Source organism: Osmerus mordax, chromosome 7 (genome assembly GCF_038355195.1).
Source record: "Osmerus mordax isolate fOsmMor3 chromosome 7, fOsmMor3.pri, whole genome shotgun sequence".
NCBI lineage: Eukaryota > Metazoa > Chordata > Actinopteri > Osmeriformes > Osmeridae > Osmerus > Osmerus mordax.
Window position 1 is genome coordinate 6,394,079 of NC_090056.1, and position 22,713 is coordinate 6,416,791.

The following is a 22,713-nucleotide window of genomic DNA, read 5'->3' on the forward strand; positions in this document are numbered from 1 at the left end:
CTCGATACCCCCTGGGGTCTCAGCGTGTGTCTGTGCGTGTGATTGTGTTTGCGCGCGAGCCTGCGTGTGCATCTGAGGCTGTGTGGTGGTCTGTGCGAGTGTGTGCGCGGGGAGAGTGTGCTGGATCTGGGCCTGGACATGGGCCTGATGCTGGGGGGAAAGCGGTGGCCCAGCAACCACCTGGCTGTACAGGGGCAGAACTCGAACCTGGCTCTGGGCTGCATTACTGAGGCCCGGCTGCTGTGCCCCCACATGTGGCGGGGGGGCGTGGGGGGGGGGCTGAGGCTGATCCAGGGGAACGGGGGCCAGCAGGGGGGGCGGGGAGGGCCCGGACTGAGCAGGAATCTGCTGCTGCTGTTGTTTGTGTGCCGGGGAGACCTGTTGCAACTGCTGCTGGTATTGCTCAATTGGTTGTAAAGGCGATGGCCCCAGTTGAGTTATAGGCTGCATTACCGCCTGGACAGCTGGGCTTCCGGCCGGCTGCTGGGCCTGCAACACGGGCTGCAGCTGGGGCTGGACAAACGCCTGGCTGCTTGTATGTTGGATAGATTGAGCAGAAGAGGTCAACGTTTTAGGGTCAACGGCTGGAGCAGGGGCGGCGGCCATGACAGTTCCAGGAGACAGGATTATCTGTTGACACTGAAGCTGGTGTTGCTGTTGCTCAACCTGCGGGATGTCCTGCTGTTGTTGCTGGACTGACGGCATGGCTTGGTGCGTGGGCTGAGGGGCTGGGACATACTGAATAGGTAAATGACTGGCAGCAGCCTGGGCCTGGGCTTGGATTTGGGCTTGGATTTGTGCTTGGGCTTGGGCCTGAGCCTGGATTTGAGCATGGGCTTGGACCTGGGCTTGCATTTGAGCTTGGGCTTGGACCTGGGCCTGAGCTTGCATTTGGGCCTGGGCCTGGATTTGAGCTTGGACATGGATTTGGGCCTGTATCTGGAGTTGAGCCTGAGCTAGGGTTTGTATTTGAGGCTGCACCATTCCTGATATTGGGGCACTCTGTTGGACCGGGGCCTCGTATTGAACTGGGCAGGATCCTGGAACTGCTGACACTGGGGGCTGAGGATGCGGGTGGGCTTGGCCCTGCGGAGGGATCCCCTCCATGGCTTGGATCTGGCCCTGGGGTGGCTGGATCATTGTCTTTGTGGGCGTCTGGCCCTGCATGGGAGCTGGAGTGGGATGACTAGCCTGCACGAGAGCCTGGGACGGGACAGGCTGAGGCTGGCTGTGGATCGATGCCACCACTTGTAAGGGCGTCTGGGCTTCGACCCCAGCCTGGGGCGGGGGCTGAGGCTGTATTGGGACGTGGCCCTGGCTCTGTGGGCGAGCTTCACCCTGGCTATTGGCCAGGACATGGGCTTGAATGTGAGCTGGAGGCTGGGTGGGGATCTGAGGCTGGATGGAGACTGCGCCCTGAGTCTGCTGGGAGGTCATTTTAGCAAGAGCCTGAATCCCTTCAGTGGTGGCTGGGACTACAATAGGGACCTGGGGCTCCGACACGGAACTATGGTGTTGCTGCTGGGAAATGTAGGCTTGCTGTTGCTGTACCAGTGCAGCCTGGTGTTGTTCTATAACCTGCTGCTGCAAAGGACTAGTTTGAGATTGAAACAATGCAGCGTTCTGCTGTGGTTGTTGTTGTGAAGGAACGCTTGACTGCTGCAACTCTGCCTGTTGCTGCTGAATCAAAGCTTGCTGTTCGCACTGTTGCTGAATAGACAGAGTATCTTGTTTGTCAGTTTGTTGAAAATGAATCGCGGCCGTTTGGGGTGGCTGTTGTCCTGTGTCTTTCTGTGGAATCTGCTGTTGCTTTAATATCATTTGTTGATGTTGTTGTTGTAAAAGCGCTCGCTGCTGAAGCTGTTGTTCCAACTGTTGCTGCAACAGCGCCTGTTGTTGCTGTTGTTCAAATTGCTGTTGGATTTGGACTTGCTGCTGCTGCTGTTGTTGCTGCTGCTGTTGATGTTGTAGAATTGCTTGCTGCTGAAGTTGCTGCTGTATCAGGGCTTGGTGTTCCAACTGTTGCTGTTCTTCAATCTGTAGTTGTGAGAGAGGCTGTTGTTGTTGTTGCTGTTGTTCAATTTGCTGTTGGATTTGGACTTGCTGCTGCTGTTGTTGCTGCTGCTGTTGATGTTGTAGAAATGCTTGCTGCTGAAGTTGCTGCTGTATCAGGGCTTGGTGTTCCAACTGTTGCTGTTCTTCAATCTGTAGTTGTGAGAGAGGCTGTTGTTGTTGCTGTTGTTCAATTTGCTGTTGGATTTGGACTTGCTGCTGCTGTTGTTGCTGCTGCTGTTGATGTTGTAGAATTGCTTGCTGCTGAAGTTGCTGCTGTATCAGGGATTGGTGTTCCAACTGTTGCTGTTCTTCAATCTGTGGTTGTGAGAGAGGCTGTTGTTGTTGCGTCTGTTGTTGCGCCTGTTGCAGGACACTTTGCTGTTGCTGCCGTTGCTCGATGTGTTGCTGCAGTTGGCTCTGTTGCTCAAGCTGTTGCTGCTGCAAGACCGCTTGCTGTTGTCGCTTTTCGAGCTGTTGCTGAAGCAGGAGTGCCTGCTGTTGTTCCATTTGCTGCTGGGCCAGTTGGGCCTGTTGTTGCTGTTGTAACAGCGCTTGTTGTTGCTGTTGCTCCTGTTGTTGTTGAAGCAGAATAGCTTGTTGGTGCTTCTGCTCCAGCATCTGCTGCTGTAAGAGGGCCTGCTGTTGCTCCAGTTGATGTTGCTGTAGCTGGGCCTGTTGTTGCTGCTGTAACAGCGCTTGTTGCTGCTGCTGTTCCAGCTGTTGTTGTATGTACACTTGCTGCTGTGGCTCCAGTAGTATGGCTTGATGCTGATGCTGCTGTTCCAACTGCTGCTGCTGCTGCTGTTGTTGATGCTGCTGCTGTTCCAACTGCGGCTGCTGCTGCTGCTGTTGTTGTTGATGCTGCTGCTGTTCCAACTGCTGCTGCTGCTGCTGTTGTTGTTGATGCTGCTGCTGTTCCAACTGCTGCTGCTGCTGCTGTTCTTGTTGATGCTGCTGCTGTTCCAACTGCTGCTGCTGCTGCTGTTGTTGTTGATGCTGCTGCTGTTCCAACTGCTGCTGCTGCTGTTGTTGTTGATGCTGCTGCTGCTGTAGTAACAACGTATGTTGCTGCTGCTGCAAGAGCTGTTGCTGTATCATGCTCTGGTCGTGAAGATCCATTGGAGGTTGCGACACGTAGCTTTGTGGCTGCTCCACCGGCAGTTGCACGGATCCAACCTGCTGTGGCTGGACCAGCGCTTGCTGTGCGTACACCTGCTGCAGCTCGCTCTGCTGCTGGAGGGAGGCCTGAGACGAGTGGGACTGGTCGGTCTGCGGCTGCGGCAACACCGCCTGTTGGATCGCAATCGCTTGCTGATGCTGGAGCAAAGGGACATGGGCCTCCGTCTGTTGCTGTGGGAGGTTTGTAGCCTGGGGCTCCATTAGTATCTGTTGTTGTTGCTGTTGCTGTTGTTGTTGTTGTTGCTGCTGTTGTTGTTGCTGTTGCAGCTGTTGTTGTTGTTGCTGTTGCAACTGTTGTTGTTGTTGCTGTTGCAACTGTTGTTGTTGTTGCTGTTGCAGCTGTTGTTGCTGAACGACAGTCTGCTGAGGTATCCCAGAAGGCTGGCTCTGTGTGGTGGGGCCCGGCGAGAGGGCAACATCAGCAGGCTGCTGCACAGGGGGCCCAGTGGGCTGGGTCTGTGGCGGGGCGAGGGGGACCACGCCCCCCCCTGCCAGTGAGCCAGGATCACCTATGGAGATGGGTGCCCCAAGGACATTGGTGGGGGCTTGGGGGGACGCCGGAGGGATGTAGGACTGGGAGGGGACCATGGATGTGTGCGGGGTGGCTATCTGTGATCCATCTGAAATGTATGGCTGTGATGTGTGGATGGGATTTGATGATAATGTGGAGATGGAGAATTGGAGAGAGGAGGGAGAAAACGTCGAGGCAGAAATAGGTAAGAGTAAGCAGGGGACATCATAATCAACAAAGGACTGCAAACCTTTATTAGAAAGCATAATATGAAAGTAGAGCAATAACTGGGATAGGAAAATCGGTGTTTAAGTACAATTATTAATAGTTATTCCTCTCATTATTAGTTGATTCACAGTTATTAAGCCAGAATCGAGCTTTAAGTAGTGTACGCGTCGTACTACTGCCCCAGTAGAAGTGTGGGAGGATCATGGCGACAGCGGAGAATCTCCCTCACCTGAGAGTACTGTGACGGCACACCTGGCGACACCTGCGTCGCCATGGGAACAGGCTGAATGAATGCCTGTCCAGGTGCCCCGCTGCTTTGGCCAGTAGACATGACAGCCACCCCACCGCTCTGACCAATAGGCACGTTGGGAACCCCCCCGCTCTGACCAATGGGGAGCATCTGGGGGTGAACCAAGGCCCCTGTGCTGTGTATACCCTGGAGGTAAGAAGACAGGCACGATGAATGAGCACAGGAGATACAATGATGAGAGGAAAAACACACACACACACACACACACACACACACACAGACAATGCTGACTTACAGAGGCAGCAGAAGGCATGCTGGATTGTGATTGGGCGTAAGACTCCCCTTGCTGAGGGTACGCCTGGCTCTGGCAGCTAGGGTAGGACTCACAGCTGACTGGGGCCAGGCTCTCAGCTTCTGGGACAAAGGGAGGGAAACAGGATCCAGTGAACTCCACAGGTACTGGGCTACCACTACAAAAAAAGATCCTTCCCACTGTCCCAGCTACATCATTTTGGTGAATTTCAATAACACTGTATCTACAATACAATAGTAGAACATACAGTACAGCTACTTGTGCACCTACTATACAGTACAGCCAGCGTTCAGCCAGCGCTGTCATTTATCAACAGCACAGTGGAGGCTGTATGAATCGTGTTCAGTGCGGTGTACAGAATCCTCTCCAGTACCTGTCAGGGTGGCTACTGCTGCAGCCTCACTGAGGATCTGCTGCTGCTGCCTGACATGCTGCTCCACCGCTGGCTGCTGCTCCTCCGCCTCGCCCGGCCCCCCTCCTCCCCCTCCGCCTCCTGTCACGGCGCCAGCGGCGGGCCCCAGGGAGGAGGGGCAGGAGGGGTGGGAGCAGGTGTAGGAGGAGTGTGGCCGCTCGTCCAGGGGGCCCTGGTTGTGCTGGAGGAGCTGCTGCTGCTGGCGGCGCTCGCGGGACTTCTTGATGAGGGTGACCCGGTCGCGGATGGACTTGCTCACCACCTTGGCATCGCTCTCGTGGAAGAAGCCGGACTTCACCTGGGAGCACGGGGGGGGGGGGGAGGGAGAGACAGAGAGAGTGTGGTGAAAGGGAGGAGAACGGGCGGGTTAGTGTCGTCTAACCTTTCGACGTTTCATCGTTCAGGATAAGGATTATAGGTCACAACCGCCCGGCTTGATTTATGAGTGGTGAACTTGAGCCCCGTGCATCCGTGCTGTGTCACCGCACCTTCCCAACGCCCCCGAGGTCTTCCCTCACCGCGAACCCACCCGTCTCCAGCCTGCAACACCTCCCCCTCCCCCCCCTCACCATCTCCAGCGCCACCTCCTCCGCGCTGTCGTTCTCCAGGTCGTAGCTGAACTCGATGGCCTCGTTGTCCTTGTGTTTGCCCTTCAGCTTCTTGGGATCCTCCACCCAGATGCGCAGCGCCAGGCAGTCCTGGCCGGCCGTGTCCTCCTCGGCCAGCTCCACCCGCACCCCCGTGTCTTCCCCGAAGAAGGCGTGGGTCAGGAGGTCTCGGACAGACAGCCTGAGAAGAAGCGGCGGAACACGTGAAAGAGGCACGCGCCAAGAGTCTACCACAGAGTGTCGCTCGTATTATTTCCGCGTTTCTTTTATTCGATGCATAGGCCACTACTGCAGCCACAGACCCAGACACATGCGAGCGCTTGGAGGGAACGTGGGAGGTTTCTAAAGTGTGCCCCGTCGGCAAGTCATGTCGTCGTGACGAGAAGGGAAGAGAGAGACCCTTACCTCTGACTTTTGTTCTGGCGAATGCAGCCCTCGATGATCTCTTTGATCTCGGGGTCGTTGACTTTATCAAAGCTGGCTGGTTTGATGCCCTGCGGAGGAGAGACCATGCACCCAGTCAGTCAGAGAAGAGTTACCCCTAATGAAGACATTATTGTCATGGAGAAAGAGAGGATGCATTGTGAAGATACAATCTGTTGCCTGAGGTATTGTCCAATTACTGAGAGCAGCGGGGATGTTTGAATAGGGAGAATCATTCCGGAGTGACCTTGGGGGAAAGGGGGACAGACTCACGCTGGTGACTTTACGGTAGATCTGGGCGGCGTTCTGGCACTCAGAGTAGGGGTACTCTGAGGTGGCCATCTCCAGCATGCACATCCCAAAGGCGTACACGTCCACCGACTCATCGTAGTGCTCCTCATACATCTCAGGAGCCATGAACTCAGGAGTGCCTACCAGAGGAGAACATCTCAGTCAACCCTCCAGGACTGGAACACAAGCTATCCAAACATGAACTACTGGGAACCCGAACTCCAGTTTACTTGGTTCTTACAACCTTCCGTCATTTGTAACCAAACTGTTGTCTTTCTTGGACTTACCCCCCCCCTCCTCTGTCAATAACCCCAAATATTGTTTCGGTTGAGGGTCTGACAACAGTCTTTGAGGTCCTCACTTTGATCCTATGGTCAAGCTCTACAGGGTTGAGCATCAATCAAATGCAAAGTGATGAGGGCCTGAATATATGGTCCGTATGTATGTACAGAAACAGCAGCCACTATGGATTACTTAATGGCCTACACTTAAAAAAATCGATAGTCCTGGACAGGGGATGCCTTCTTGAAAAGTTCAAAGTAGCCTGTAGAACATAGGCTGTAAATAATGAATACCCTGGGAGGCTCATGGCATCAGGTCCAGAGTCCCACTGTGGGCACATGACCTACAGAGACTACCTCGCACCCAGAACTTCGATTTCTTTCTCTGTCAACGAGATCTTCTGAGAGGAAACCAACCGATTTAGATTTTCATGCCCGGAAAGGAAAGAGTTTAACCCGACCTCATTCAGGAAGCGTTGACAGAATGTGCATGCTTTGCAGATCCCCGCCCCCAGCGCTTCACAAAAGAGAGTGAAAGTACGATGCTCCCTTTACAATCCAACACTTCCAAACCGACTTTAGATGCATTCCAAAGTCTGGATCATGAGGACCAGACCAAGACAGGCCCAGCCTGTCTCCGTCTCCTACCTATGACACTCTTGGCGAAGGAGGTCCTCATGAGCGTGGCCAGCCCCAGGTCTCCGATCTTGACGGAGCCCGTGGGGCCGGTGATGAAGATGTTGTCACACTTGAGGTCGCGGTGCACTATGGGGGGGGTGCGCGTGTGCAGGAACTGCAGCCCCTTCAGGATCTGCCGGCACCAGCTCCGCAGCACCTTGGGCTTCATCACCTTGAAGCGCTTCAGGTAGCTGCGACGGAGAGGAGGGGGAGAGCGCTGGGTTTCAGGTTACCATTCGGGCCAAACAAGACACACACCTGTTGGTGTGTGGTTGCGGTGTGTGTGTATGTGTGTGTAGAACTGATCTAGGCTTTTTTTTTCGTCTGCCAGTGGAACATGTACTCTGACAGGCATGAGATAATTATGTACACCACATCCTGTTGAAGGAACAGCAATAAACCATATCTTGAGGGAGACGTGCCCTTTACTTAGAAAAGTCATGTTGAAGAGAAACTACACACAGCTGTTTCAGACGTAGCCCGCCCCATGAAACAAATTCAAGTGAAAAGGTTTATGCAAATAATACATGAACTCAGAACATTTGCATACACAACCCCTGTAATATGACAGATTATATCAAAAAGGCTCTGTAAATCACACCTTTCTTACAAAGCTTTGAACCGGTAGAGTCAAAAAAGCCAGGATTTACCACCAAATAATCTAAACACTTTAGCAAAGATTTGTCTGAATCAAGACGAGGAATGATGAGTTTAGCATTGCATGAGTATTAACCATGTGGATTCAGTAAAAAAAAAAAAAAATAGTTGATTACTGTTTAATAGTTATTAACTGTGTATCATAGAGTTGGAACAGTAAACGTGTATGTGTTTATGTAAATCTATGGATAGCTGAATACACGAAGCGGTACGGCTGTATGTGTGTGTGTGTGTGTGTGCATTCTGTGTGTGTGTGTGTGTGTGGGTCACTGACGTTTTAAGAGTCCCTGAGGTCATGAGCTCAGTGACCAGAACGATGCACTTCTTGCCGCGGAGCACAGATTCCCACGAGTCGTAGAAGCGGACGATGTTGGGGTGCTGCAGCCCTTTCAGCATCTCTGCCTCCTCCTTGAAGCGCTGCTGCTCTGCCTTGGTCAGCTTGCGGTCCTGCAACACACACACACACACACACACGCACGCACACTGTTCATTAGCCAGAGTGGCTACATAGGCATGTAAAACATCAGTATGTCAATACCCATAGTTCAGCAGTAATACAAGTGGCTCCCTTATCCTAATATACAACAGAATGTACACTTTACACAAACACATGTTTGTTTGTTTTTGTTAACTTTTCCAGCACGTTTACTAGAAGCTCTTCCTCCACTGTCATTGAGGCTGAATACCCAAGCGTGGAGGACTTTCTCCAGGAGTCAGTCTGTCTCCAGGAGTCAGTCTGTCTCCAGGAGTCAGTCTGTCTCCAGGAGTCAGCGCTGTCAGCTACAGACCCAACACTGTCTGTCTGAAGCACCACTGGTTTGTCACCGCGAGCCCTCCTGTCACCAAGCAACCGTGCCAAGAACGCAGACAGAACAGGGGCACTACTGACCTGCGGCCACTAGGTGGGGTTAGCAAAATGGAGTCGGCCCGCGTGGCGAGGCAACACCCAAGCCTGGTTTCTGAAACACATTTCTGCTGCATCTGCCAGGCTGCTCCACAGTACGGCGGATGCAGCAGACCTCTTCCACCCCCCCACCACCCCCCATCCCACAGGAGGGATGCCGTGCAGGACGCTGACTGTTAGGCCCTCTGTAGGCTGCTGGCTCACTGACACGAATGCTCAAATCAGAAAATGCAGGAGTGTTCAGTGCAAGCATATTAGCTTTGTGTGGATATTTCCTGTACCAATTGAGGATGTAGCCTAGTTCTTGTGCGTGACATGTTTTTATCTCTCTTTTTTCTTTTTTTTAACGTAAATTCTTGGGATGTTCCAGAGAAGTATGACAACATTAGGACTGTTTTCGAGGATGAATACCCAAACGTTTCTGATACGGGCTGTGTGATCCAAGTACCTCTGTACTCACCTCCTGCTCCTTGAATTTGACAGTTAACATAAACCCAGTCATTTTTCCTTTTAAAGTATAACTTCTTGCACTAACACTTTTGTTGATTTGAATCTTTATTATTTTATTAAGCCCAAACAAGTTAGAAGGCATGGGTAGGTGTCAGATGACGAGTCACTGTAGAAGGCGGTCATGAGCACAAATAATGCATTGTGGTTGTCTGGTGAAGTGACCTTTGTCGACCTGTTCAGGCCAGTGTTCTACATCACGGAATAGACTTAGTAGGGACTCACCCTCCAGAAGGTCACGACAAGTGACTAACAAAAGTGACAACTATGATATTATGGTTGAACACAAACAAAGGAACACACCAAAGCTTGCATGCTGTGCAGACATGCCGTTTCATCCTCTCTGCCTAAGTGCTAGTTTCAAAAGTAGCAAAGTGGAATGATTTAGCACCTGGTAAGAAGAGCTGGCAGTTCCACCATGACATTACTGAAGAACCTGTCACAGGCAGATCTACCTCACCAAAATAGCCCTGGTCATATTTTCGGGTTGGGTGAACACTTCTGTCCACTTAGATCTCTGTGTTTACGTCAAGATGTTGAGTGGAGGAAGACCAACTGCAGACCTGTCATTGTAAATCATTATATTTCTTCAGATAATGCGGTTTTCTCCTTGTTAAAATATACCCCCTCCCTCCCTCCCTCTCTCTCTCTCTCTCCCTCTCTCCGTCCGTCTTCTGTCCTCTGTTTCCATCTCTTCTGAACAGATATCCTTTTCTGGAAGTATTGGTTGAAGCCACAGCCCCCCCCCTCCTTTCTTCCTCAGAACTGGAACTGGGCATCCACAGCGGGACAGCCTCGTTGTCACAGCTAAAAATAAGCTCATCTGCCCGGGATTGCCCCTGCTATTCTGTCTGACTGGATCAGAGTGTGTGGGAGATGTGTGTGTGTGTGTGTGTGTCTGCATCTCTGGTTCTCAAAGGCAGTGTATCAGATGGTACATTTCCCACTCCTGTCTGTGTCTCTACAGACAGATATGACCCTTTTCCAGTGTGCTTGCGTTAGCTAGCTTGCGTGTGTGTGTACTTCCGTGTGTGCTTCCGTGTGTGTGTGTGTGTGTGTGTGTGTTGGTGGCTCTCCGGCTGCCAGTGTGCAACCACTTCCCGTCTGTGTCTGCTGCTCTGTCTGACTGCATCCCTGGTCGCCCTGCAGCTCAGCTCTGCACCCGGCTCTTCTGAGTCCATTCTCTCTCTGCTCTGTGGTGTCAGGTGGAACTAACTGGGTCAGCACAGGTCACAGGGGTCAATTATAGGAATTATTTGTCCCCGGGTCCCAAACATGCCCTCACACATGGACAGCAGGTCAGAACACTCAAACGACTCTCTCTGTCTCTCTCGCTCTGCCTCTCTCTATATATACATATATTTATATACATACATGCCTCTCTAAGTCTCTCTCACGCACACACACATCTGCTCTTCACGATAATGATTGATGCGTCTCGCATTTTGAATATGTTGCAATCCTCAATTCGGTCTCTAGCCTGCCTCACATGATGCAACAGAATAATCCATCTTCAGGACTGAAGGAGGAAACGACATCTTCCATGAGTCAAACGCTCGATGTGACGCGAGCTGGAATAAGAGAAATAAGAGAGAGAATACCGTCTCAGTCGGACTGTAACCCATGCAGGAGAGGCGGGACCTGTGTTCACCCTCCCCCTGAGCCACAGCCTAATGGGACTGGAAAGCCTTTTATACTGACGGTGGCTTGGATATGTGCAAGAGGGACAAGTACCGATCCACCTAGTCCCACACAAAATGCTCAACTACGACAATTTGCCCGTGACTCCTTCATCTTAGGCTTCGTAGTAGCACAGTGCTAAGCGCCAGGACAAGGCCGCCCGAAAAGAACCAAACAATGGGCAGAAATGTGAGCCGGCCGCACGGTGGAGAGGGGGGGGGGGGCCGCGCAGAAACAAAGTGGCAGAAACCTGAGAGCGGGAGAGGGGTTTGGTGGGGGGCGGGGCTTGAGGCTATGAATGAATTCTATTGTGCCAACTGGTGGGTGTCCGTCGGGGCATTCTCGCCCCGCTCGAGGATCCGTGCGTCCGTGCGTCACATGGAGGACGCATGGAGCTCCTCCGACACAATCCAGCCATTCTCTGCTGTGAGTGAGGGATTTTTCATGCCATGCCATTCGTCAACAAACTGCCTGCCTGTCTGCCTCCCCCCCACCCCCCCCCACCCCCCTCCCCTCAGTGATTCAAAGCTGTTAATGACTGGGAATGCAGTTGCGCCACGTCGCTCGGGTTGTAACACCGCTATTTTCTTTTTACACCATTCCCTTTGTACATGCTTTAATTCCCTTCGCAGGCGCTTGGACCACTTGACAGGCCCGTTCCTGGTTGCAGCAAACAGACTAAGCACCTGAACCCGCGTGACCCCAGCCAAAGTCCGTGAGGCTGTTTGGGATCGCACACCTCGGGAGGCCCGCGGGTTAAGCAGCTCGGCTCGTAAAGCTGAGGTAACCTGGGGGGGCGGGGCTGTCGCTGTACGCTTTCCGCTTCCGGAACACTGAGGCCCAGGGAGCACACACACGTGACTCTCCGTGTCACAACCCGTCTGACGACGGCACAGTTCGGCCAGGAGATGGACAGGCTTAGCCCGACGGGAACACCTGCAGCGCTTGGCTTTCTTTTTGCTCCCTGAAAAAGGCAGAGAGAGTATGAGAGAGAGAGAGAGAGAGAGAGAGAGAGAGAGAGAGAGAGAGAGAGAGGAAGAACACACACTGTGTTGACAGTGGCGACCGTAGGCGCACTTGCATGACCCCCCTCCCGATGGCGTGGCGTGCGTGCCTGAAGTGTGGCTAGCAAAGGCGAGCCAGCGGGTTTTAGCTGTGGACGACCACGAGGCGGTTGGGATTAGATTACAGTAATCTATGGGAGCTCAGACTAACGAGATGGGCTGCTGGAAAAGGCCAGATCTCACCCGGATTATCACCCGGGCTACTGGGCCAAGTTCAATGAGCATCACAGACTCCAGTTAGGATCTCTGACAGGCCTGGACTCCTGGACTCTGTCTACTGTAACCACACAGGCCTGGACTCTGCCTACTGTAACCACACAGGCCTGGGCTCTGTCTACTGTAACCACACAGGCCTGGACTCTGCCTACTGTAACCACACAGGCCTGGGCTCTGCCTACTCTAACCACACAGGCCTGGACTCTGTCTACTCTAACCACACAGGCCTGGACTCTGTCTACTCTAACCACACAGGCCTGGACTCTGCCTACTGTAACCACACAGGCCTGGACTCTGCCTACTGTAACCACACAGGCCTGGGCTCTGCCTACTCTAACCACACAGGCCTGGACTCTGCCTACTGTAACCACACAGGCCTGGACTCTGCCTACTCTAACCACACAGGCCTGGACTCTGCCTACTGTAACCACACAGGCCTGGGCTCTGCCTACTCTAACCACACAGGCCTGGACTCTGTCTACTCTAACCACACAGGCCTGGACTCTGCCTACTGTAACCACACAGGTCTGTGTCTCTTGTTGAGGTCAAGAGGTTATGAAGTGGGCCTCTTACAGTCCGCATATAGATATGGAACATGTCCAGACGCTCTGGAGACAGTAATAAGAAAATATGTATAAACAGGACTTCCATGAGTTACGATGTTATCAACTTTTTGCCTTTTCTACTGTATCCATTTGCTGACTATGCTTGACCATGTAAGGAAATGTTCTGTGTATACTATATTTCTATCCATTGTATATAAGGATGGTTGTGAACCATGTGCCTCACTCATCTGACCACTCTGTCGTGGAAAGGTCACATGATCTGAGCAGCTCGTTCTAAGAAACAAAGTCAACTCTTTTTCATCGTCGTGCATCTTTCCGGCCAGCCTTCTGACAGATCTCATCTTATCAAACTACAAGGATAAATAATGCATGGTGATGCCACCACAATTATCATGCCCCTCACACCTCCAGGCCAAGAGGATTCCAAACAGCTGGGTGCAAGGAGCAATCACAATAGTTTACAATGCTTCATTAACCTCTGAATGATCCAGCCTGTGTTGCATTACAATTGAGGACAAAAATTATTTGGAGTCAGGTGGCTGAGCGGTTAGGGAATCGGGCTAGTAATCTGAAGGTGGCCGTGCCAAATGACGTTGTGTCCTTGGGCAAGGCACTTCACCCTACTTGCCTCGGGGGGAATGTCCCTGTACTTACTGTAAGTCGCTCTGGATAAGAGCGTCTGCTAAATGACTAAATGCAAATGTATGTCTGGACAGTGGAAGAGAAGTTTGATCAACGTTTATAGATGTGTCTATAAATCCTTAGGCTTCATCTTAATCACATTCTTAATGAATGATGATTCACGACGTTCAAATAAATCATTCAAATAAACAGACGCATAGATACCGACAAGTCCGAACAAGGAAATAGAATCTTCCAACTGAGGCTACGCGAGTGAAAAGGCTGAACTTAAATGCTTCCCTTCAGGCTCCCTTCTGTCACCCCAGTGAGGATCAACGTTGTGCTACGGTGATGATGTGAGCGTCGCTGTTCATCAGCGGTGCCTCAAAGTGACACTTTAAATCAAAGAGCTGTGCTGTGCTGTGCTAGGGCGTACGTGGCCTCTGGGTCTCTCAGGGTGACCGTCGTGTCTGGTCAATCTGGTCCCATTGATTCTCCTCTCCACCGGGGGTCTATTCCTGTTCCACTATCCCTAATTTGACTCTCAAATCGATAGTGGACGCCCCCCCCGCTCGTTTTGTTCTTGCTGCCCTTGCTGTTCCATGTGAATCAGCCCCAACTGATCCCACTGGGCAACAGACAAAACCTTAATCCAGGCTAGGTCAGTTTATGGCTGCTACAATGTCTGACCTGGGACGCCTTGTGTGAATGGCGGGATCATGACGTCAATGTCAGACTGTAATCCCACTTACGTTGACCGCCTCCTGTCTTTGGGGGGTGGAAATGCTGTTTGTGGACACACTATACCCATATCACACCCCAAAAACCTCTGTTAAAGGGAACCATGTATGTGTATAGAGTGTGCTTGTGTGTGTGTGTGTGTGTGTGTGTGTGTATAAGGGGCTCCTAAACCTCTGTGTTTATAAGCATCTGCCTCAGCCTCCGTAAACACTGACCCTCAGGGAGCCCTCCCTCCCTCCCTCCCTCCCTCCCTCCCTCCCTCCCTCCCTCCCTCCCTCCCTCCCTCCCTCCCTCCCTCCCTCCCTCCCTCCCTCCCTCCCTCCCTCCCTGGGCTTCTAGGAAGAAACTATGAAATCACTGCGTCCATCGGGTCGTATCCTGGCAACCTGCGTTGCTGCGGTTAAGCGGCCCTAAATGCCATTCCACCGGCCCAAACTGGACCTTCTGATGTCTTCATCATGGGCAGGTTAGTTCTGCTACAATACCCATTATCTCCATTCAGCCTGGCTGCCAGTCCGTCCCCCCCCCCGTCCCCCCCCCCGTCCCCCCCCCGGACTGCGAAGGCCAGTCTGGAAGGACAGGGTTGAACCAGTCAGGATTCTGCCGCCTGAGTTGTGCTGTCTGTGCAGGGTTTTTGTTCCAGCCTGACAGGCACCCACTGTAATTAACTCCCTGGATCACTGTGTATACTCGCCCCCACGGACAAAGGGGAGAGAGGGGGGGTGAGAGAGGGAGGGAGTGTGAGTGAGAGAGTGTGTGTGTGTGTGTGTGTGAGAGAGAAAAAGATGTACAGTGACATACAGATGCACAAACGCACACACTCTGCACTTCCTCGTACGACACACAAAAACAAATGTCTCAGGGTAATGAATGCGGTTCATTACAGCAGAAAGGCGAGGGATATATGGCTTTGGCCTTTCACCACGGTATTCACATGTGAAGGATCTGGAAGGAGGGCTGGTGGCCACACTGTGAGCCTGTCTTTCCCTCTCCTTCAGGCTCCATTAGAACGACTAGTTCCAGTTCTGGGGGACCTGTGTGTGTCTCCTCGTCTGGGGGTGGACGAGAGCATGTTAATCCCTTCGTTTCGCAAATGCAAAAGTAAAATGTAGGCAAATAAAAGTGCCTACATAAAACAGGACCCCTATGTGATACAGCATGACTATTCATCATTTGCCTGTTGTCGGTTTATTGCTGACTCTCTCCCGAAGAGAATTTATTGTCGCACCACATAGCCCAACTCTGTGTGCTCTTCTACCGTGAGATAGATTTGGGGGGGGGGGGGGCAAACATTTTTGGCTCAGCTCTATTTATGTTGTGCTGAAGTAAGAGTCTGGAAAACTATTTGTGCACAGAGGCACATTCCAAACATTTGTTCCATCAACACCTGCGTCCACCTTGACAACAACTGATGCTGACTGCAATTATAAATCACATTCATTATCATTTGTGGAAAACATCATTGTCATCAATGCTAACACTGTCATAATGCCCAACCCTTGTTGCATCTGGTTCAGCTACATTGATGTGACACAGAAGCCATTTTCCACTTGCTAAAGTGAATTATAACTGACTGTACGGTTGTGTAGAAGAGCCATTAAATCAATCTCAATGTGTGTGCATGTGTGCATGCAACTGGGGTTGTGTGAGTGTGTGAGAATGTGTTTATGTATGCATGTGTGTGTGTGTATGTGTGTGTGTGTGTGTGTGTGTGTGTGGTGTTAAGTTAGCATCGGTCACACAGCCACTCTGGGAGCGATGCCATGGTAATCCTCTGTTTGGCTCCTCATTCTCTCCCTCTCTCTCTCACCCTTTCTCCCTGCCTGTCACCCTCCCTCCCTGCCTCTCTCACCCTCCTCTCTCACCCCTCCCTCCCTGCCTCTCTCACCCTCCCTCCCTGCCTCTCTCACCCTCTCACCCTCCCTGCCTCTCTCACCCTCTCACCCTCCTGCCTCTCTCACCCTCTCAGCCTCTCTCACCCTCCCTGCCTCTCTCACCCTCCCTCCCTTTCACCATCCCTCCCTGCCTCTCTCACCCTCCCTCCCTGCCTCTCTCACCCTCCCTCCCTGCCTGTCACCATCCCTCCCTGCCTCTCTCTCTGACCCTCCCTCCCTCCTGCCCTCCTCTCTCTCACCCTCCCTGCCTCTCTCACCCTCCCTCCCTCCCTGCCTCTCTCACCCTCCCTCCCTGCCTCTCTCACCCTCCCTCAGTTTCTGTTCCTTCCTCCCTCTCTCACCCTCTCATTCAGTCTCTCCATTCCTATCTGTCTCTCCCCTCCCTCTCTCCCTCTCATACTGCCTTGATTGGTCTCCCTCACCTGGTGTCACACTGTCTCTCTGCCTCCCCCTTCGGTAACATGATAAACAGTCTAATAGGCCAGTGCAGGCCAGGACCAGTCTACAAGCACTCTGCGGCAAGAACCTGCAAAACATGTCCTGGAATTACATTAATGTGTTTGTTCCTGGCATGCACTGGTGGAACTGGCAGAGCGAGAGACTTGACATCCTTGTGACATGGTCTGTTGAACGAGGAACAGGTTGCTTTTAACTGCCTGCAGGAAGGAGGAACGATCTTGTAAAAGCTCTCTGGTTTCCATAGCTGGCTGGGTCGTCCTGCTGCCTGTCGTGGGGGTATTGGATCAAGCTGCAGGCTTAGCTGCTGATATAAAGCAGAGCCAGGTGTGTGTGTAGGGGTGTGTGTGTGTGTGTGTGTAAGTGTGACTTAGTAGCTGTGGTAAGATGGAGAAAGGTGAGGGGGCAGACTGGTCATTAGTCCGACAAACATAAGGATTACCCTGGGCTGTTGTGGGCATTCGCCTCCAAACGTCTACACATGATGCTGGACAGGCTAGCCTTTCCACACAATGCTAGCAAAGAAATCAGCAAGCCGTTCTCTCTCTCTCAATCTGAGAGACTCATTCATTCTAATGGTCTCCCACACATCGAGCCCGACTTTGTTGGACAATGTTGCCTATTGGTTTTACAGGCTCATGAATCACGGGCCTGTATGTCAAAGAAGAACATGTTCAGGCCCTGCTAGTTCTCCTCCCTCCGCATTGGTATGTGATAGTCTCCTTAAAGCATAGTGTGTTGCCATTGTCGAACAGCCTCTTTATGTTGAGTGAGATTCAGTGGGACTCAGTGGGTTGTGTAGGTGGCTGGTGACGCCAACAACAATAGATTTATTCTCATGTCCTTGTAAAGTCTGTGAAGAATGGGCAATTGTTAACATTTGAGTCTTTTTCATGGTTTTTTGGTTTTACTTTTGACAGCTGACCTTCAACGTACGTTATCTGATCGACTAATGAATGAATTAGCCCATTGATGGGCTGATAGGATAAATGATCGGTGGTGCCGTATCTGAAAAAGCGGTTCACTGCGAGAGGCATTTTGCAGACCCCGAGTTGAGCACCTGCCACGAGGCAGACTGCCACGAGGCAGACTGCCACGAGGCAGACTGCCACGAGGCAGACTGCCACGAGGCAGACTGCCACGAGGCAGACTGCCACGAGGCAGACTGCCACAAGCAAAACTAAAACTGTGGAGTCTCATCAGCTGACTTCACATTCCAGTAAACAAAGGTAATAAGAGGAAGCCAAAAACGAGTAGGACACAGGCGTTTGAACCATACCGTTCTCCTAGACACCTCGGTTATTGCCTGCTTGAAACCTCTAAAAGTGGAACTAAATGGAGCCATGCCCTCTCGCTCCTCCTCTAGTTTGGTGTTCCAGCGTTCACTCTGCCAGCCTTCATGAGGCTGCAACCTCAACATGAAAAGCAGGTAGACAACAGACAATCTTTCCCAAGGAGGGGAGAGAGAGAGAGAGAGAGAGAGAGAGAGAGGAGAGAGAGAGAGAGAGAGAGAGAGAGAGAGAGAGAGAGAGAGAGAGAGAGAGAGAGAGAGAGAGAGAGAGAGAGAGAGAGAGAGAGAGAGAGAGAGAGAGAGAGAGAGAGAGAGAGGAGAGAGAGGATAATTCAATAGAGACAAAACATATATCTTCCAATATGGTTAAGGGAGACAGTAATATGTTCACCGAACGGGTAATGCGGAACCTTCTCTTCCCTTTTATCTGTGTGATGTGACATTTAGGCCTAAACCGGTTCCAGAAGGTCACAGTGGGTTATTTAGTTACAAGATGATTTTTATTGATCCCTAGAGTCAAGCAGATCTCCTCACCTGAAGTTCACACCAGGCCACCTCCACCCAGGTCTCGGTGTCCAGGCCTTTGTAAACGGTCTTAAAGGCTCCCCTGCCCAGCTCAATGTCAAACTTGAGGAAGCGCCCCCCCTGGGGAGGTGGCGACGGCCTTCATCTCGGCCTCCTCCTCCAGCTCCCGGTCCCTCTCCTTCCCCCGCTGCGGGGGCAAGGATAAGGACGGCTCCTTGCCGGGCTCCTGGGCGGAGCCGGCGTCGTGTCCGAGGACGGCGGAGGCGGAGGCGGTGCCCTGCGGCTGGGCCCCGCCGGCAAACACCGAGTCTGTGGCGCACAGCTCGAGGCGGGGGGGCGCCACGCCCTCCTCCACCTCGTCCTCCTCCTCGCAGATCTCCACGCTCTTCCGGAAGAAGCGCTTCTCTCGCCTCAGCCTCGGGCCGTGGGCCGCCGGGGACGAGGGCGTGGAGAGGGACAGCGGTCGTGCCGCCGTCTCCGTCTCCCGTGCGCTGCCCTTGCCCTCTCCTCCTCCTGCGCCGCCGCCTCCTCCTCCTGCCCTGGGTCCCACTCCCTCGGCAATCCTCTCCTGGGTCTGAGAGGAGGGGAAGTCGGAGGGTGTGCTGCGCGTCCTCTCCCTCTCCCGTCCGGCCCTGCCCTCCGACTCCGCCTCCTCCTCCCTCGGTCCATCGGGCTTCTCCGAGGAGTCCTCGGTGCCCGTGGGCTCACCAGGGTCAGTCGCCATCGGGAATGTCCGCTCCCGCTTCGCCGCCCCCCCCCTCCTCCTCCTACCCCCCTGGTTCTCTGTCAGTCCCCGTCTCTCTCTCTTTCTGTGGTCACCCTCCTACCCCTTGTCGTCTATGTGGCTCGCTCTTCCAGTGCTGCCGGTGAAACGGGATCCCTCCTTCACCCAAGTGGACTCTCTCCCTGTCTCTCCTAACCTCGGTTGGTTAACTGGGGCATGAGATGACAAGCCGAGAGCTTTTCTCTAGCCAGAACTAGTTCTCTGCGTTGGGCATCCTTCTCCCCATCGTCTGTGTGCATCTTCCCCACCCAGCCAGGCCGGTGAACTCAGTCCCCGATGGGAGAAACCCCTCCCCTCATCTGACCCAGGCGGAACACTCTAGCTCAGAGGAGGGTCCTTCAAGCTTTTGTATGAAAAGTTCCCCAAGGCCCTGTACTGAAAGCACAACGTGTTCACGGTCCTCAGGTAAATCCTGCAAAGAAATGACAACACGTGAATGAGTGCATGAGGAAAGATATTCAACACATAAGCAGCCCCGTCGTGTTCAACATTTTTTAAACTGTGGAGAACGGATTCCCTGAAGTTGGTTTGCAGGAGAGACAAGTCGAGGCGGAGGACAGCACGATCTCTGTGGGAGTGAGAGAACATCAAGGAAATGCTTTACATAAATAAGAGTTTCTAAACTCTTTTTTTCCCCGTTGAGCAGCAGTCTTCTCGCAGCTCATTTGAGTGAAAAAGGCGATAGTGACATTGCTCAGACAGGGATCTGATTCCCTGGCACACATTAGCAACCTCCACTGCGCCAGCAGGTTTTCATGGAGCTCACAGACATTTCCCAAGTGTCTCATTAATCAAAAGTATTCATGCTGTTCTACTTAATAGCTGAATTGGTATTCCTGCAGATCGCTTGGTCCATGGTAAATGACTGAATCCCATCCTAATAATGTAGGATTCTGGATCATATGCAACAATCTGCCAGGGATTCTGATTCAAGTTTTGAACCCACCCCTAAGTGGGCTGGGGAAAGGCTGGGATTAACTGGGAAGCCTCCATTCATTAGATCCTGAAATATCCCCCAAATGGCCTTTTTCCATTGTTTGTGGGCAAATGTCCACTGTAAGGGGATTAATTGGCTTGTGTTCATTCGTCTTGGGTGGCAGGCACGGACAGCACCTCTGGTGCCCATGTATGGTGAGCCCTGAGAGAATGTCCTCAAACACTGGAACCAAAGCTCCCATTAAATCGGCTAATAAACTCCCAAACACAAGCTTATTCTTTGTTATAGGGCATACTGTGCTGCACTTGCAACCTTTGAGGTTTCAACTAAGAGTTCCATCACAGAAAGAGGGAGGGAGGAGTTTGTTTCTGAGTGTTTCTTACATCTTCAGTTGTGGTGGTCAAAGGGTCCATTAGGCAATAAGGAGCTGTCATTTGGAGTACTACATTCTGATGATAAATGGAAGGGCCAGTACAGTTCATCATGACTCATTGATGAGTGGGGGGGGGGGGGGGGGGGGGGGTTGAGAAATACAACTACACAGAACGCTGGCGATCTGGGAGTGCTGCACTCTTCAGACATTATTAACTGTAGACACCATCACAATGATGAGGATGTGCTGTTCTCCATCGATTTGTAAACGTTGTGATCCGGTCGGCTTTTATTAAGACAGGGAATTTCAGTTGGCCCCCATTATGTTGTTATCAGCTAAACATGTAGTTAACAGCTAGTGAAACGGATTCTCCACTCACACACACTGGTGCACATTTGCAAGGGGAGCACACTTGAACAGATACACACATGCGCCTCCCTAAAGATGAGATAGCAATATACCCCTGCTTTGTTGTAAGTCAATCTCACTGTGTGTGTGTGTGTGTGTTGGTGCTTCCCCTCTGGTGATTTCGTTATATTTGCCTCTCTATCACCTCCATCTGTCCCTGAGTGTCAGGTCTTCCATCAGACGGCCAATATCTGCCGAGCCTGCTTACTGCCCCGGCTGCTGGACAGCAAATGCTCAATTCAATCAAAGATTATTGAATGGCTTGACTGACAGCCCGGAAGCTGGAGAGGATGCTGGCTGACTGATATGATCCACTTGGTCATGTTGTCTAAGGTACGAGTGGGCCACAACACAGAGAAGATCAAGCAAGGTGCTCAATTGTGCTGCTTATACCACAAGATACCTCTTTAATATAGGAATGATAACCTAAGATTGATTATGATGTCATGCTAGCAATTGATAACATACCCTTGGACCTCTCAGGACACACCAGGAAATAGTATAGATCCACTTCCTCACATTCTAGTTACAACTGACTGCATAGCTATGGGCATTAAAGGCCCCCTAAGGGTTACAGAGCAATTTTATAGTAATTTTACAGTAACTTGAGCAAGGCATAAATATTTGAATTTTACTGTATGTAAAAATTAGATAAATACTTGAAACATATGACAATTAATCTTATTTAGCAGTAGATTTGATGGGGATCTATGACCTCCGTTTCTACAGAAACTAAATAATCGGACTGTTTTTTATCTTTGTTGAGGGAACGGATTTCATCAGTGTGCTGTGGTCATAATGGATTTGGTGAGGGGGGCGCAATGTTATCATGACATCGTTGATGTCATAGCATTGGCTCTTTCTGCGATCAACTGCAAAAATAAATCCATTGTGAACGACGGGGTAGAGACAGAAGCTCTCAGCACCCATTATATCATTTAAAATGCCATCATTAGCCTTGAAGTCAAGCATGCCCTTTCTCAATTGAACTGAAGGGAATCCAAGCTGCAATGCTAATACCTGTCAGTCAAATTAGAGAGACAATAGGTTCAAGGTGGGAAACGTGAGTGCTTCTGATAGGGCGGGACTCAAGAAGAAATAATACGAGATAATGTGAAGAGGACACTTCCCGTTGAGCTACATTCCCAACACATGAACTTAGGTTGCAAGCATCAGTAGAGACTATAATGCATGCCACTCTAGTATAAAGCAATATGAAATATGACTGCAATTATTGAAGACAGATTGCTTTTCAGTTGTACTTACAGTAATATACACAGAAACAAACCTAGTACTTGATATTGGTCTCAATCAATATCATAAACAAACTTCAGTCAGAAATTTAAAATTACCTAGTGGGCCACAGAGGGGACAAACTGTACTAAGACTCGTGAAAGGTAACAGGATGGGAAGTCAGGGGTCAAGAGGGAAAAACAACAGGCGATAAAGAGGGGGAAGTTCTCCTTTAAACAAGAGCTTATGTGCCACTGTCCCCAGGGCAAGGAGTTCCCATGAAAGTCACATACCGGACAGTCATCACAGTACATCAAACACATTCAGTCACATCTCTCTCACACACACCCATACACACACACACACACACACATTCTCTCTCTCAAACACACACGCACACACACAGGAACAATTTCAAACACACACGCTCTCACAGAATCATGCATGGGCACCTGTACACACACACACAAACATGCACGCACAAAATGTTTGTCCCTTTACAAAAAAAAAAGAATTTATGTCCAAGAGAATTTCCTGACAAAAGGACAAATGACCGCCTGTGTGAGGAAACCATGGTGGTCATAAGCCAAACTGTACTGAACAATCCAGTGAGCAGCGATGTGGTT

General features: G+C 51.4%; 1 protein-coding gene across 1 annotated transcript in view; it reads right to left on the reverse strand.

Moving 5' to 3' along the window:
- Nucleotides 1-19,076, reverse strand: part of LOC136946411 (serine/threonine-protein kinase WNK3-like) — a 31,888-nt gene extending 12,812 nt beyond the window's left edge. The window contains 10 exon segments of the mRNA XM_067240735.1: nucleotides 4,203-4,409; nucleotides 4,519-4,637; nucleotides 4,910-5,246; nucleotides 5,518-5,737; nucleotides 5,962-6,050; nucleotides 6,253-6,410; nucleotides 7,200-7,420; nucleotides 8,161-8,333; nucleotides 18,362-18,472; nucleotides 18,474-19,076. Of these exon segments, the coding sequence (XP_067096836.1) occupies nucleotides 4,203-4,409; nucleotides 4,519-4,637; nucleotides 4,910-5,246; nucleotides 5,518-5,737; nucleotides 5,962-6,050; nucleotides 6,253-6,410; nucleotides 7,200-7,420; nucleotides 8,161-8,333; nucleotides 18,362-18,472; nucleotides 18,474-19,076 (2,238 nt within the window).
- Between the last annotated feature and the right edge of the window lie 3,637 nt (nucleotides 19,077-22,713).